Below are 16,534 nucleotides of genomic sequence, written 5' to 3'. Positions count from 1 at the left end.
TTACTGTACTTCCAAAACCACATACTTTGAGGCCTTTGTTAGCTCTGCTGTTTTAAAATTGTTTCCTATTACAGATCATTTTAATAAAAAGATTGCAATATTATTAATTAGGCACCTAATCTTATTATTCTTATCGCCCTTGAGAAAAAAAAAAGATGGAGAACACAATAGTTCAACTAAATGCGCAACTGAAATACATGTTCACTGTTTTACCTGCCAATGGATTTGTCATTTTGACCAACCATTCCTGTGATACACAAACACACACCTACTTGCCAGCAAGATCACTTGGCTACTTTTTTTTGTCCAATGTGGAGGCTGGAGGGGGAGAGGTGACACTGCTAAACCAGTGATAAATTGTTAAATCAGTTAATACATTTCAACCATATGGCTGTGCAGTGAGGAAAATGCATGTAAATGTGGCTGCAGAGAACTACAAATAGTCTGGGATGTAGAAGCGGAAACAGGTGTATTGCAACTGTGCATTTAGCCATTTGCCTGGGGTTTTGCTATTAGATGTAAGAGACCTAAATGTAACAGCAAAATAACTCAAGTGGCAAAAAATCTAGAGTAAATACTGGGTTTGCTTTTGAAAGCACCTGCAGCCAAAAATCTAGACTAGAGTAGATCACCGCAAGAAGAATACAGTGCACAGATTTGTACCGAGTAGCATCTACAGTAAAGTCTGCTACTTTTGATGATTAGCCAGCTTGCTATGGATTGCTGAAAAGTCACAGCAAAACTATTTTTTTTTTAAAGTGCTGATATGTATTTTTGTACATTTTGTGATGTAACACACCAAATACAACAATCTGAAGTGGAAAATTGTAACTATTCAAAAACTGACATTGACGTGCTATTATATTTTCATAACTGCACTAATAGTGGTACTGGAAAGTAGAAGTATTTGATTTGCCCTAAGCAAATCAGTCAATATGGCAACTCAAGATCAGAATGTCACAAATCTTAAATCGGGGCACCTGTCAAAAACACTAGCTCTGCTAATTACAAGACTACACAATTTAGAATGTTTCCCTGCTAGACTACTGATGTAGTGCCAGGATTAATGCGGACCAGTCTAGAGGCATTTCTCAGATCCTGCAATTGTTTGGCTGGTTTTCCAACACCCTCTTCAAATCGCTTTTCGACAACAAGTAGAACAGTGTCATATAAAAAGGATGCATTTTGCCTGATAAAATTTTTCTTTTCAGATTCTTGTTCACATCTTAAACTATAGTCTACATGCTGAACAGCCACCAATATGATTTCCATTAAACTTTCCAGGAGAACCATATGCAACTCAGGGAAGTACAGCTTAAGGGCTTCTTCTAAAAAGGCCATGATTTGTTTAGTAAAAGCCACAACCGTGTAACTTAAGTTGACCCAACAATCTTCACCTGTGTATTGATCAAAATTGCTTACACCACAGTTTCTCATTTCTTCCTTTAACTTTCCCAGAGCCTCTGGAGTCATCAGGTTCATTTTCCTCCACATTTCTTCAGAATTACGGTGCTTGGTGGCCTCAATGATAATATCCTTGTTACTCTGCAATGCAACCTTTATGTCTTTCACTAGAAAAGAATGAAGTATAAATGTAAGATCTAGACCTATTTCACCGAGTTGCTTACAGTGCTCCTTGGCAACTTTCACACACTCTGCTGCAGTGGCAAGACTTTCCTTACTATCAAAGACCTGTTTACTAAAAGCGTCAACAAACATCTTCAAGGAAGAACGGGACCAAACAATGAAGGCAGAGTAACATCCACTGTTGCCTGCAAAGTCCATCTCAAACTCTTTGGCTGTTTCCAGCAAACTAGTAAAGAAAACATTACATAATTTATGTATGTAAAGTAGTGTTGCTCCTTCAATCCTTAACTGACGTATAGCAGTGTGCACAGCCACAGCTCTGTTCTTTAAGAAAAGCTCACATGCTTTGGTAGACTGACCCAAACGGATTAGCTGAGAAACAGCTCTACGGGTTGCCTTGGGACCTCCTCTTAAAGACCTGTCAGGGGAAAGTTCAAACACCAAAACATCAGTTAACTGTCGAACACGCATGTCTATTTTTGCTTTTAAATCTTGTACAGCATGGGTTGAGGGTTTATCTTGCAAGTAATTGTTCAATGTATCCAGCAAATCAACGGCCCCTTCAAAATTTCTCTGGGCTATGCAGACATCCAAATCTTCAGGGAGCTCTTGAATCCATTCTAATGAAAGATCAACCTCTTCCTCCTCCTCCTCCTGCTGCTGCTTTTCGGCATTCAAAAATGGGTTAGTTGATACTTCTGCTACAGCAGGTGTAACCATGACAGCTTCTTCTTTTTTACGCTTATCATTTAAAACTTTGTTCTTTTTTGTCTCTTCCAAAACTTCAAGCCACTCTTTCTTTATTTTTGCATTCTCTGCCTGGAAAATCCGACTTTCGGGAAACATAAGAATCTTAAACATATCTTTCATAGGTGGATTTTCCTTTACATTAACTACAGCGAGGTCATCCAAGTTATGAAGGGCATTATATTTGTACATGCCTCTGCGATTTGGTAATGCAGTAGCAATAAGCAAGCAGTCATTCATCAAAAATGCATGGACTTTCTGTATAAGAGTCATGCTGTCCACATCAAACTCGGTCAGGTCTCCATTATATACCAAGTACCTGAAAAAAAAAAAAAAAGTTAAGCAATTTGTACACAATAACTTTTTGATATCTAATCAAGTAGTTAAATATTTGTTACTGAACAATATGGTACAATGTTTTGTTATCCTCAGGACTTTTTTTTTTTTAGAAAAAAGTCCAAACAATTTATTTTGTTTTGGCTAGTGCAGTGAAAGACTAGAGCCTCTGTCAGGATTTTTCTATGTCATCTGTGTCCACATCGAGGAGATTTAACCTCACTTCTTTTCAGAACACAGTTTTAGTAGTCTGGAGGTAGGGCTAGAACTTCTGAGTTGCAACAAAAGAGTGAGTGAAAATCTCTTTAACATGGTTGCTGACAGAAAAAAAAACCTGACAGTAATTGCAACTTATCCCCTCTCATATCCAAAACTCAAAAGGGAATGGGCTGGAGTTATGCTTTAATAACCCCTATATAGTATCCCCTTACATTGGTAAGAAGTGGAGAAGTGTCCCCTTACATTGGTAAGAAGTGGAGAAGTGTCCCCTTACATTGGTAAGAAGTGGAGAAGTGTCCCCTCACATTGGTATGAAGTGGAGAAGTGTCCCCTCACATTGGTATGAAGTGGAGAAGTGATCCCTCACATTGGTATGAAGTGGAGAAGTGATCCCTCACATTGTCAGTGAGAGAAGCGGCCTCCCCCTTGTAAGCACTCATACAATGTATGAGCGTTCTTCAAGAATAGTGGGTACTCTGTATACTGTAGTAAAGCCAAGAACAATCATTCATGTCTATGGTCAGCTGTATGCAGGGGGGATATACGCTGAAATTTACATTGCATGGGCTCAAGCACCCCTGTTTAGAAAACCTTAACAAGCTCAAAGGGGTCATGGTGCTGGCTATACAGGCTCCATCAGATGGGGGGGTGTCAATGGCTTTTATTGTACACTGGAATTGTAAGGCTCCTCCAGCTTTTCGAATGGCTTACCTATACCAACAACTTCACTATCATACACTGCAATATTCCCAGCAGGTCAGCCATACCTCCCGGGGGTCTCCAGCAGATTCTTGCAGCCTTCCACCTTCTCCAGCAGAGTTGTCAGGTTCCTAACCTTCCCCTCCTCAGCCTCCTTGTGGAAAGCCGCCTGCAGCTCCCGGGCAGCCTCAGTGCGGTCTGTGTGCAGCAGAGTCTGGGCGACACTCTCCATGATGCCCTTCTGCTCGGTAAGAATGTGGCTGAGTTGGTACATCTCCCCTTCCAGGTAACTAATCTCCCGGGCGGTTTCAATGAACTGCCGGTAATTCTGGTACACGTTGCGCTTGAGACTCTGCGCCGTTTCATCGGCCAGGCTCTGGATGCGCTGCCGGTGCTCCTGCAAGTCCCGATCTCCATCTGACTGCTGCGAGAGGATTTTCACGTACTGCTCGGCATTAAAATTATTGTATTCCAGCTGTTTCTTCAGCCGGAGGGCTGATGCGTTGCCTTCGGTCATGATCATAACAATCAGGTCGGCTGGGTGTTACACCGGTGAGAGCTGTCACTGACCCAACTTCCGGTCAACATGGCAGCCTTCGTAACCGAAAAAGCTGAGCCGCCATGATTGTTAAGGGAAAGAAGTCTAGCTTCGTTTCCGTAGGCTCCGTTGTATCGCTGTCAGACGAATTGATTTTGAACATCTTTTCGATAATATCGGCAGTCATTTCTAATGCAGACGTCTTAAGTTTTACTAAATTCGAAGAAATATTTATAAACACTACGCAATAAAATACGTCACTTCCGGTAGATTCCTGCAGGCGTGGATCTGCGTAGTGAAACAGTGTTCCTGTTGTTTCCGGAGTGGAACGTCAGCTAGCGATGTACAAACACGTTTTCCTAACAGGCCCTCCAGGTGAACTCCATTGCCTTCTGTGTCTTGCTGCTAATAATATGTGACATCCGTGTGAATGATAGACCTTAGGCCGCATTCACACCTGATACGTTTGTTGCATTTCTCTGTGCGTGACAACGGGGCATACTCAAAGGAATGACGGTGTTCTATCGAAAGTTCCAACGCCTCAAGTTCTCCAACCTTCTGCATTCCGGTTTAATTAGAAGTAAGAGGTTTAGCTGAGAAGGCTGTACTACACATGGCCCACCCGTGGCATTTCCCTTTAGAGACACTACACCGCAATAAAGTATTCAAATAAACTGGGGTCACACGAATCCAGCACGTTATTAATCTGAGTTGCCCCACTCAATATGGCCGCAAGCGGTGGCCATATTGAGTAGGGCAACTCAGATTAATAACGTGCTGGATTACTGTAAACCTAGTTAAGTTCATTTTAATAAACCTAGTTTATTAAAATGAACTAATTATGTGCTGGATTACTGTAAACCTAGTTTATTAAAATGAACTAGGTTTACAGTAATCCAGCACGTTATTAATCTGAGTTGCCCTACTCAATATGGCCGCCCATTCTATTTTCTTGTGGCTGTTAATATCTGTACGCTTAGCTGCTTAAACTTGAAAGGTTACATGCTTGTTTTGGCTGCTTTAGACTTCAGTAAGCAGTGCTATAGACTTCAGTAAAAAAAACGGCCAAACAAAATTCCCATTCATTTATATGGGCATGTTCACATCTGAGCATTTTGTCACGTGTAGCGCCAGTCGCTCGTGATCAGTGCAACAAACAGCTCAAAACTAGGAATCTCATTCATTTCTCAGGGGTGCACATGTCAGTGTTTTGTCGCAAGCAGAAATATGCCTGTCGCACGAAATAGTACTTTGGGGCAGATTTCAACAGTCCGTTTTGTCCCATAGTCTCAACAGAAATAATTTTTTTCCCCAAAAATATGTGACAATATTTGTACGTAAAATGCGCAAAAACATGCGGTGTGAATCCTGCCTGATGGAAACATTAAGGCCCCAGTCACACTCAGTGATTTATCGCGCGGTAATTCCCGCGATATCGCTCTCCAATGCATGGCAATGGGGCTCTGTCCGTCGCTGTCGCGGGTTGTGCGTCGCTACAGCAGGACCCTTTTTGGAGCGGATTTTGCAGCGATTCTAGCTTGCTCCATGCAAGCATTTGCGCGATATCGTGCAAAATGCAAATCGTGCGATTTGCGAATCGCTCAATGTGAATGGGGCCTAAAACAGGCAAAGCACCGCAGCTTGTCTACACTGTAGTTTGTCCGGGCACAGCGGAGCTCGGGATCGCCAGCAGCGGCGGCGGCAACGGAGGGGGGGACCCTCACAAACGCACGCATATTACAAGCGATCGGGCGTCTCTACAGATGTCTGAACGCTTGCATGTAAACAGCCATCGCTGGCTGTTTACATTCAAAGCCGATTTCCCGTTTGTGCGCGCCGCCTAGCGGCGGGGCCGGTTAGGACGTTTAAAAACGCCCACCCGCATTCCGTCCGCTGTCCGGCTGTTTAATTACAACGGCCGGACAATGACAACTTTTTCAATAATCGATTATAATCGATTATGTCGATTAGTTGTTGCAGCCCTAACCTTAATTGCAATTCACAGCAAATCCAGTGTAAGTCCCCATTCACACCTAGGCGTTAGCGTTTCTGCGCGCTTTACACGCGTTATCCATTAGCTAATTTTTGCGTGATTTTAGTGCGTTTTCCAACTAAATACTTGTGCGTTTTGGACGGGTTTCTGCATATGGGTGTTTGAGCGTTGTCCAATGAAAAGAAGTCCTGTCCATGACATAATTCCTGTTCCTGTTTGTGGTTATCATCAAGATAGAGGATACAAGACCGTGGAGATGCTTGGTAGCGGTAAATCCTATCATGCTTCTGCAACTGTGAGTCATGCCTGTGGCCTGCAATGCATTATGGGATTTGTAGTTTCAGCACAGCTGGAGAAGCCAAGGTTGCCTAACCCTGACCTAGTCAGATTGCAGCATGTGTGTTGAGCCTGGTTCCTCTCCCCAAAATAAACTTGCCAAGACCTGTCTAGATAGCTATGCATATCCAGAATCCAAATGAAAATATTTTCCCCTTCGTCTTCCAGAACAGCTTATGAGAGATAGGCTCCGCCCCTTTTAGTAGGAAACACGTCACCCCTAGTTGTTTTAAAAGGCCCGCCTCTCTCCTAGCTCCTCAGTTTTTTGTGTTTCCTCGGTCAGGGGGAGACATGTCACCGGAACAGTGGGGGGGATAGGGGAAAGGTACCCCAGTATTCCCTCTCACTGGGACCCTTGTGAGGGTCAGAAGTACCTTAGTAGGCCGCCGGTGCGCTCCTCTGTCAGTAGGGGTTTCCTCACCGGATCCTTCCTCCTCTTCAGTGCCCAGGGAGGGCCAGCACCGGATCCTGCGTTACCCCCTTGGCTGAATCCTGGGGCCGCGTGGCTCAGCAGTCAGGGGCCGCCGGTCTAGGGATTCCGGGAGGTTCTCCACGGCCGGATCGGATGGCCGACTAGGTCACTTCCGGTGCGGGCACCGCGGCCTTGCGTTCCAGGCCTCATTTCCGGCGCAGAGGAAGGGGGATGGGCCTGGCTGGTGCACGAGGCGTGTTCACGGGCTTTTCTGTGAGAGATTGCCGGTGGGAGTTCTCATTTTCCCCAAGATGGATCCTGTTCCTCTTCTACAGACTGCACAGATGGATACAGGTCCTTCAGGCACCAGCTCTGCTCAGGTCGGTGGATACTTCTATGTATTCCCTACCTGTTGTTCTGACTGTGGCTATTTTCCTCCACCTGGGGCTCCTTGGTGTTGGGCTTAGGGTGTTGAGGGGGCACTATGACTTTGTTATATGCAGTTGGCAGGGAGTTAATTCTGCCTCTTCTGCTATTCTGTGTTGCAGGTCCAGGTTTCTAAGGGCAAGACTGTCCCCAAAAGGAAATGTGCTCTTTGCTCCTTGAAGCTGGGAACTGATTGGAAGAAACCACTCTGTCAAAAATGCATTGAAGGAGTGTGCAGGGATGAATCTGCCTCAGCATGCGGTGGCTTGTTGTCCACTGTTAGGGAAGAATTGGTCTCTACCTTTTCCTCTTTTAGATCCCTGATAGCAGATTTGAGACCTACTGCAACACAGGTCTTGGTGCCCGGGCCTCCGGCTCAGACTCAGCTTCTCCAGACACGGTTTGGGTCGGGAGAGGGCTGTGTATAGCGTCGCTGCATCCTCTCATCAGGGATCGTCTGGTGAAGAGGACAGTGACAAAGACTTTAGTCCTCCTACCTCTAAGTATAAATTGTCTCTAGAAGAGGTAGATGAATTGTTGGGTGCAGTGTATGATACCCTATACAGGAGGAGAAAGTGCTGCTTTCTAGGCACGATTTGATGTACCAGGGGCTCCAGCAGCCGAAGGCCAAAATTTTCATGGTGCACAAAGTACTTGCTGATGCAATCTGTAAGGAATGGGCTGAACCAGAGAGGAAGCCTCTTTTTTCCAACAGCCTAAAGAGACGCTTTCCCTTTGATGAAGACGCATTGATGCCGTGGAACAAGGTTCCTAAAATTGATGCCTCATTGTCAAAGGTCTCGAGAAAATCAGACCTAGCCTTTGAGGATATGGTGGTACTAAAAGACCCTATGGACCGGAAGGCTGAGGTATTACTTAAAAGGGCATGGGACTCTGCTAGCACAAGTCTCTGGCAACAACTTGTGTTTCCAGAAACCTGGAATATTGGCTTACCCAATTGAAAAATCACTTGCTGGCGGGTACGCAGAGAGAACAGATCATAGATTCCCTTCCAATGCTGTTTAAGGCCGTTGCTTTTATGGCAGATGCTTCAGCCGATTCGGTCAGAATGACCGCTAGGACGGGAGTCTTGGTCAATTCCTCTCGCAGGGCGATTTGGTTGAAGGCCTGGGAGGGGGATGCAGCCACAAAATTAAGGCTTTGCAATCTACCGTTTACGGGCGATCTTCTTTTTGGGCCTGAATTGGAAGCCATATTAGAACGTACAGCTGATAAGAAGAAGTCCTTTCCAGAGAAAAAGAAGAAGCCCTTTCGTAGATTCTTTAAAGGACCCAGAAACAAGGGTCAGAATACGAAGGGGGAGCAGCCCAAAAAACAATGGACAGGGCAGAAAGGCAAGGGAAAGGAGAGTATTTTTACTAACCCTCCCTCCCAAGCACCAAAACAGCAGTGACTTCTGTGTGAGGGTGGGAGGAAGGCTAGCGGGGTTTCTCCCTCGTTGGAGGGAGATTACTTCCAATCGTTATATCCTCAATCTAATCCAAGAGGGGTACAGGTTGGAATTCTGCAGCCCCCCACCCTATCGTTTTTTGATCACAAATCTCCCGAGGAACGCATCTCGAGCAAACGCTCTTTGTCTTCTGTTGGGAGAGTTGGTAGGTCAAAAAGTGCTTATTCAGGTTCCGGAGCAGTAGAAGGGGCAGAGCCTGTACTCTCACATATTTTTTTCAAGAATAAGTTTTTATTCATCACATTCCAAATACAGTTAAGTTATATAGTTGTATGCATACATATGACTGTAATATCTGCATCCAGCCGCCATTCACCCGACTATACTTGTCAATCATTTAGTCCTCCATGGTCAAGTGTTGGTCACAAAGTATTATATTGTCTAAAATCAATACCATTCACAGCACAATCTAACCCCTTCACTCCCCACCCCCCTCCCATCAATACATTCACAAAAACCATCCGACACACCCAAAAAAAAAAAAAATAGGAGGAAGAAGAAACGGAAACAGCATACTAGTTCATTACAGGTATTGTTGGATCTCTTTTGAACCAAGAAAGGTCGTCCATGGTCTCCATTTTTCTACAAATGTCTCGTATCTATCGTATACATGGGATGTCAGTTCTTCCATTCTCATTATATGGTTCAATTCTAGTACCCATTCCCGAGTCTCGGGGGTATTTAATTGTCTCCAATACCTTGGGATTATTGCCCTTGCCGCTGCCAATATAGGGCATATCAGTCCCCCCTTGATCTTTTTTACTGAGCCCGGGAGCATTGATAATAATGCTACTTCTGGAGTTTCAGGTATCTTTGCTCCCATGATTCTATCTACTATTTCAAAGATGGTTCTCCAGTAAGGCTTTATTCCCTGACACGTCCACCATATGTGCAGCATTGTACCCTCCTCCGATCCACATCTCCAGCACATCTTGGTTACTAGCGGGTTTATTTTATGTACCATCACTGGGCATCTATACCACCTAGTTAATATTTTAAAATTCCTCTCCTGTATTCCAGCCGAAATACTCGATTTAGTGGTTAAGAGAAAAACTTTATCCCATTCCTCTTCTGGAAAGGTCTGTCCTATTTCTCGTTCCCACTCCCTAATATAATAGGGGGGAGACGGGAATATCGCTTCCAGAAGTATATTATATATTCTTGACATCCTATGTTTCCCCCCTGGATTATTAAAAATTATTTTCTTAATTGCCGTCAACTCCCTCTCTATTGAACCGTGAGTACACAGGCAGTTGTAGAAATGTTTAAGTTGGAAATACTCGAGCCACTTACCCTGGCTTGTTCTTTCTGGTGGCAGTAAATCTGTTAGGGGGAGTACACCCAATGCATTCACTGCTTGTAGTATTGGGCAATGGCTCGAGGGCTTCCACCTCAAAAAACCCTTCTCCCCCAACCCCTGTGGGAAGTCTGGATTGCCCAGTAGGGGTGTCAATGGGCCTACATATGATGATATGTCCCATTTCCTGATTAATGCGTCCCATACATTTATTATCACTCTAATTACGATTGACTGATTCCATCCCCGTGGTCGTTTGTCTGGGCTTATCCATGGTAGTGACATTAAGGGTGTTGAAATCTCCGCTTGTTCTATGGTTACCCAGAGTTTGATCCGCGTGGGGCAGAACCAGTCCATCATTCTATTCAAGGTCGCTGCTTTATAGTATATCTCCATATGTGGCAGACCCCCTCCCCCCTCTAGTCTTCTTTTAACCAAGATGTCATATCTCAGTCGTGCCCCAGAAGTACCCCAGGTATTTTGTAACAACAGAGATCGTAGTCTGTGAAAATATACTCTGCGGATCTTTATTGGGGTCGTCTGAAATATATACAGAAATCCTGGGAGGATGTCCATTTTAAATAATGTCATTCTCCCCGTCCAGGAGTGTTTACTCTTCTTCCAGGCCTCCATTCGTGCCTGTGTCATCTCCAGGAGGGGGATATAGTTAAGCTCATATAATTTTCTTATATCAGCCGATATTTTTATTCCCAGATAGTTTATCGCTTCCAGGGTCCAGGTGAATGGGAAACTGGTCCTCAGAATTTCCCGCTCGCCCTGAGGGAGAGATACATCCAGACACTGAGATTTACTAGCATTTATTCAATAGTTACTGACTTGCCCAAATTGTTCTATCTCCCTCAGGACCAGCGGGAATGCTATCCTTGGGTTTGTGATGTATAGTAATAAATCATCTGCAAAGATACTCATTTTGTGTGTTCTCTCCTTTATATTTACTCCTCTTATGTCTAAGTTCTGTCTTAAAGCTATCGCCAGATGTTCCATAGCTATGATATACAATAGGGGGGAGAGTGGGCATCCCTGGCGAGTGCCATTGTTTATTCTTATTGATTCTGATAGTGTGCCATTCACCGGAGCTCAGGCCCTTGGAGAGACATATAGTGCCATAATTTTTTGTAGTAATGATTGTGGTATCCCTATTTGGTCAAGCGAGGCCTTCATGAAGTCCCAATCCAGCCTATCAAAGGCCTTCTCGGCATCTAGTGATAACAAGCACAGGGGGCAACCTCCCGTGCATACTCGTTGGATTAGTGATATAGTTCTTATAGTATTATCCCTGGCCTCCCTCCCTGGTACAAACCCCGCTTGCTCCTGATCTGCCCTGATACTCAGTACTTGGTTTGGGCCCCTTTTGCAGCACTTACTGCAATTACTTTTGCACAATATTCTAATTATTCGAGTTTCACCTGTATTACTGACTCCATATAGGGTTGAATTCTTAATGCTAGGATTTTTGCATAGATCTTGAGATCTACATTTATCAGGGAAATTGGCCTGTAGCTCGCACACTGTGTAGGATCTTTCTTATCTTTCTGTATCAAGGTTATGTAGGCTTCCCGGCTCTGTTGGGGAAATCCACATTCCTCATTTATCGCATTAAAGGTAATGTGCATGATAGAGGCCAATTCCACTGACAATGCACTATAGAATATCCCTGTCAGTCCATCTGGGCCGGGGGTCTTCCCCACGGGCATTGCATAGATCGCCCCCTTTATCTCTTCTAGTGAGAATGGTTTATCTAATAATTCCATAGTATCTCTTCCCAGCCTGGGTAATGCTGTCCTAGCAACATATTGGATCTTCCGTGCTACATCTAGTCCCTTTTCGGTTGTATGTTTCCCCTTCCCTATGTTGTATAAGTCACTGTAATAGTTAAAAAATGCTTTAGCTATCTTCTCTGACGAATGGACCACGGTTTGCTTTGAGTCACATATTTTAGGGATGTATGTTCTCCCTTGTTTACTTCTAATAGATCGTGCTAGAAGGCTGCTACTCTTATTGCCGAATTCATACATAGTACGTTGGGAGTAGTCTTTATGTCGGTGATAGACTATGTCTAAATTTTGATGTTACGCTACCCGTTTTTGTTGTTCTTGGAAGATCAAAACATTCCCACTACACTCCAGTTGGTATATTTCCTCTGTTAGGGTTTTAATGGCTTTGTTTCTCACTTTTTTTAAGCGAGTCCCGTGTGAGATCAAGATCCCCGGATGACACACTTCAAGGCCTCCCATTTTATTGGGGGCATTGTGGTATCATGTTCATGGTCAGTCACAAAGTTTGCGATTGCCTGGACAATCGCCTGTCTTGTGATTGAGTCCTGCAATAATGTCTCATTTAACCTCCATGTTGCTTGTGTTTTCATTGTGTCTGGTACTGTTATTGTGCAGAAGATGGGAGAGTGGTCGGACCAGACTTGTATTCCTATGTCTGCTTTTGGTCGCCAGCTCAGTAGGCTATGTGAGATCAAAAAGCAATTCAAAACATCTGTAGTCCCTCGCTTTAGGGTTGAGCACGCGCCAAATGTCTATCAGCTGTAGTTTATGGAGGCGATGTTTTAGTTTATTAAGTTGGGAGGAGGGGATATGTCCTCTTCCCTTAGATGTATCCACCTCTGGGTCCATCGCTATATTAAAATCTCCTCCAAGAATCACTATGCCTTCCATAAAGTTGCTGAGGGCTTTCAACATTCCAAACAGTGCCCGTATCTGACCATGATTTGGTAAGTAAACGTTGGCAAGTGTGTATTGTTTGCCATATATTTTGCATTTTACGAAGAGGTAACGTCCCTCTCCATCAGTTAATTCCTGTAAATCTGTCACTGGGTTTGAATTATGAAAACCTATTGCTACACCCCTCGACTTATTCTGAGAGTAACTACTCATATGCCACTTAGAGTAGTGTCTCATGGGCATCGTGGGGACACAGGAGTCTTTAAAGTGTGTTTCCTGGAGATAAAGTATTCCCACTTTCTGTTTGTGCATATCAAACAGAATCTGAGATCGTTTTTGGGGTACATTCATACCTCTGACATTAAGAGATCCAAATCGTAAACTGGTCATTGTAGTGTATGTGTAATGGATATTTATATCTAGTGCCTCTTTCCCTAGTCCCTTCTCAGTGTGTTTTCCTCCTCTACTCCCTGTCTGATGTGATAAACAGAACAGGGCATAGACCAAAACAATAAAAACAAAAAAAAAACCCCACAACTTTGCATTCCATTCTTACCTCTCTCATATCTCGCTTACTTACTACCTTAAAAAAAAAAAGTTTTGGCTCCTACCTATTGAGCCTTTACCGATAGATCTCGGCGTCCTATTAGGGTGGGTGGTTAGAGATGTTGAACCTATCCCGCCTCCTCATCTCCTCACCTATATATTCCCCATGGGGTATATTCTTGTTGATAATCTGTTCTTGCCTATTCTCCCACTCCAATCCTGTCCTCCATGAGAAAAGATGGAGACTCCTGTTCCGGGTTAATTCCCTTCTTTATTAAATCCCTACAGCTCCTGCCGGGGTCTACCCCCATTAAAAACACCCATTGATATTAGTTCTGTGCCCTGCAGTGAAGTAAATCCTTCACTTCTTTCACTCCGTGTTCTTAGTTCTAATAGTTATCTGTCTATCTAGCTGTTGACCAAGACATCATATTTGGATAGTGTATATAGTGTGTGTACTTATTGTGTTTGCTCCAGTCTACACTCCAGTGTGCCCATCGAATCCCCCCCCCTCACGTATTTGTTGTACAAAAGCCGTCAGGGAAGTACAGGTTGATCCTAAATCTAAAACTCTTGAATTTAGCAGTCAGGTACAAGAGGTTCCGCATGGACCCCATCTCTTCAGTCCGGAATCTACTGCAAAAGGATTCCTTTTTAGCAACTTTTCTTGTTTACTTCTAATAGATCGTGCTAGGAGGCTGCTACTCTTATTACCGAATTTATACAGTACATAGTACGTTGGGAGTAGTCTTTATATCGATGATAGGCTATGTCTAACTTTTGATGTAGCGCTACCCTTTTTTGTTGTAATTCTTGGAAAATCAAAACATTCCCACTACTTTTATGTTTACACTCCAGTTGGTATATTTCCTCTGTTAGGGTTTTAATGACTTAGTTTCTCACTTTTTTTAAACGAGTCCTGTGTGAGATCAAGATCCCCCGGATAACACACTTCAAGGCCTCCCATTTTATTGGGGGCATTGTGGTATCATGTTCATGGTCAGTCACAAAGTTTGCGATTGCCTGGACAATCGCCTGTCTTGTGATTGAGTCCTGCAATAATGTCTCATTTAACCTCCATGTTGCTTGTGTTTTCATTGTGTCTGGTACTGTTATTGTGCAAAAAATTGGAAAATGGTCGGACCAGACTTGTATTCCTATGTCTGCTTTTGGTCGCCAGCTCAATAGGCTATGTGATATCAAAAAGTAGTCTATTCGACTATAAGTCGAGTAAGTCAAGGAATGACATGTGTAGTCCCTCGCTGTAGGGTTGAGCACGCGCCAAATGTCTATCAGCTGTAGTTTATGGAGGCTGTGTTTTAGTTTATTAAGTTGGGAGGGAGGGATGTGTCCTCTTCCCTTAGATGTATCCACCTCTGGGTCCATCGCTATATTAAAATCTCCTCCGATAATCACTATGCCTTCCATAAAGTTGCTGAGGGCGTTCAACATTCCAAACAGTGCCCGTATCTGACCATGATTTGGTAAGTAAACATTGGCAAGTGTGTATTGTTTGCCATATATTTTGCATTTTACGAAGAGGTAACGTCCCTCTCCATCAGTTAATTCCTGTAAATCTGTCACTGGGATTGAATCGTGAAAACCTATTGCTACACCCCTCGACTTATTCTGAGAGTAACTACTCATATGCCACTTAGAGTAGTGTCTCAAAGGCATCGTGGGGACACAGGAGTCTTTAAAGTGTGTTTCCTGGAGATAAAGTATTCCCACTTTCTGTTTGCGCATATCAAACAGGATCTGAGATCGTTTTTGGGGTACATTCATACCTCTGACATTAAGAGATCCAAATCGTAAACTGGTCATTGTAGTGTATGTGTAATGGATATTTATATCTAGTGCCTCTTTCCCTAGTCCCTTCTCAGTGTGTTTTCCTCCTCTACTCCCTGTCTGACGTGACAGGCAGAACAGGGCATAGGCCAAAACAGTAAAAATTAAAAATAAAAAACCCACAACTTTGCATTCCATTCTTACCTCTCTCATATCTCGCTTGCTCACTACCTAAATAAGAAAGTTTTGGCTCCTACCTATTGAGCCTTTACCGATAATCTCGGCGTCCTATTAGGGTGGGTGGTTAGAGATGTTGAACCTATCCCGCCCCCTCATCTCCTCACCTATATATTCCCCATGGGGTATATTCTTGTTGATAATCTGTTCTTGCCTATTCTCCCACTCCAATCCTGTCCTCCATGAGAAAAGATGGAGACTCCTGTTCCGGGTTAATTCCCTTCTTTATTAAATCCCTACAGCTCCTGCCGGGGTCTACCCCCATTAAAAACACCCATTGATATTAGTTCTGTGCCCTGCAGTGAAGTAAATCCTTCACTTCTTTCACTCCGTGTTCTTAGTTCTAATAGTTATCTGTCTATCTAGCTGTTGACCAAGACATCATATTTGGATAGTGTATATAGTGTGTGTACTTATTGTGTTTGCTCCAGTCTACACTCCAGTGTGCCCATCGAATCCCCCCCCCTCATGTATTTCTTGTACAAAAGCCGTCAGGGAAGTACAGGTTGATCCTAAATCTAAAACTCTTGAATTTAGCAGTCAGGTACAAGAGGTTCCGCATGGACCCCATCTCTTCAGTCCGGAATCTACTGCAAAAGGATTCCTTTTTAGCAACTTTGGATTTAAGGGATGCCTATCTCCACATACCCATTCACAGGACGTCGCAAAAATGTTTATGCCTGGTGGTAAGAGTAGGTCAGACGGTGGTACATTACCAGTTCAGAGCACTTCCTTTCGGGCTGTCTTCGGCCCCTTGCATTTTTTTACGAAAGTTTTGGGGGAGGCAATAGCTCCTTTGCGACTGCAGGGGATTTGCATCATCCCCTATTTGGACGACATTCTACTGTCTGCCAGTTCACAGGCTCAATGCACCAGAGACCTGGAAGTTTCGCAAGTTTGGTTGCAGGGACTGGGATGGGTAGTGAATTTCCAAAAGTCCAATCTTGTCCCCTCTCAAGTTACGGTGTTTCTAGGGTACATCTTGGATACTGTGGAGCAGAGGACCTTCCTTCCGGAAGAAAAAAATCTGAAAGTGGGAAATGCGGTAAACCTCTTGCAGACGAATTGTCCCAGGTCCCTAAGGGAGATCATGTCTGTATTGGGTCTCATGACATCCTCTCTACCGGCTGTTCAGTGGGCAAGATTCCACCAGAGGGGTCTGCAGGGGTTCCTGTTGAAAAGGTGGGACCATTCACAGGATACCTTGGA

General features: G+C 43.9%; 1 protein-coding gene across 1 annotated transcript; it reads right to left on the bottom strand.

Moving 5' to 3' along the window:
* Positions 1 to 980: 980 nt before the first annotated feature.
* EXOC8 (exocyst complex component 8) lies at positions 981 to 4,237 on the bottom strand. Its single transcript, XM_018574598.1, has 2 exons — positions 3,657 to 4,237; positions 981 to 2,653 (listed from the first exon to the last, which is right to left on the bottom strand). The coding sequence occupies exons 1-2, from the start codon at positions 4,109 to 4,111 to the stop codon at positions 1,039 to 1,041; spliced, it is 2,070 nt and encodes a 689-aa protein (XP_018430100.1). The 5' UTR covers positions 4,112 to 4,237; the 3' UTR covers positions 981 to 1,038.
* Between the last annotated feature and the right edge of the window lie 12,297 nt (positions 4,238 to 16,534).

Source organism: Nanorana parkeri, unplaced genomic scaffold (genome assembly GCF_000935625.1).
Source record: "Nanorana parkeri isolate BGI_ZX_2015 unplaced genomic scaffold, ASM93562v1 scaffold3081, whole genome shotgun sequence".
In the NCBI taxonomy this organism is placed as follows: Eukaryota; Metazoa; Chordata; class Amphibia; order Anura; family Dicroglossidae; genus Nanorana; species Nanorana parkeri.
This window is presented reverse-complemented; position numbering and strand designations above follow the sequence as displayed.

Coding starts and splice junctions, on each gene's coding strand:
- EXOC8 (XM_018574598.1), bottom strand. CDS start 4,111: ATGATCATGACCGAAGGCAACGCATCAGCCCTCCGGCTGAAGAAACAG. Junction 2,654..3,656: donor CTGCTGGAGACCCCCGGGAG/GTATGGCTGACC, acceptor TTTTTTTTTCAG/GTACTTGGTATATAATGGAG.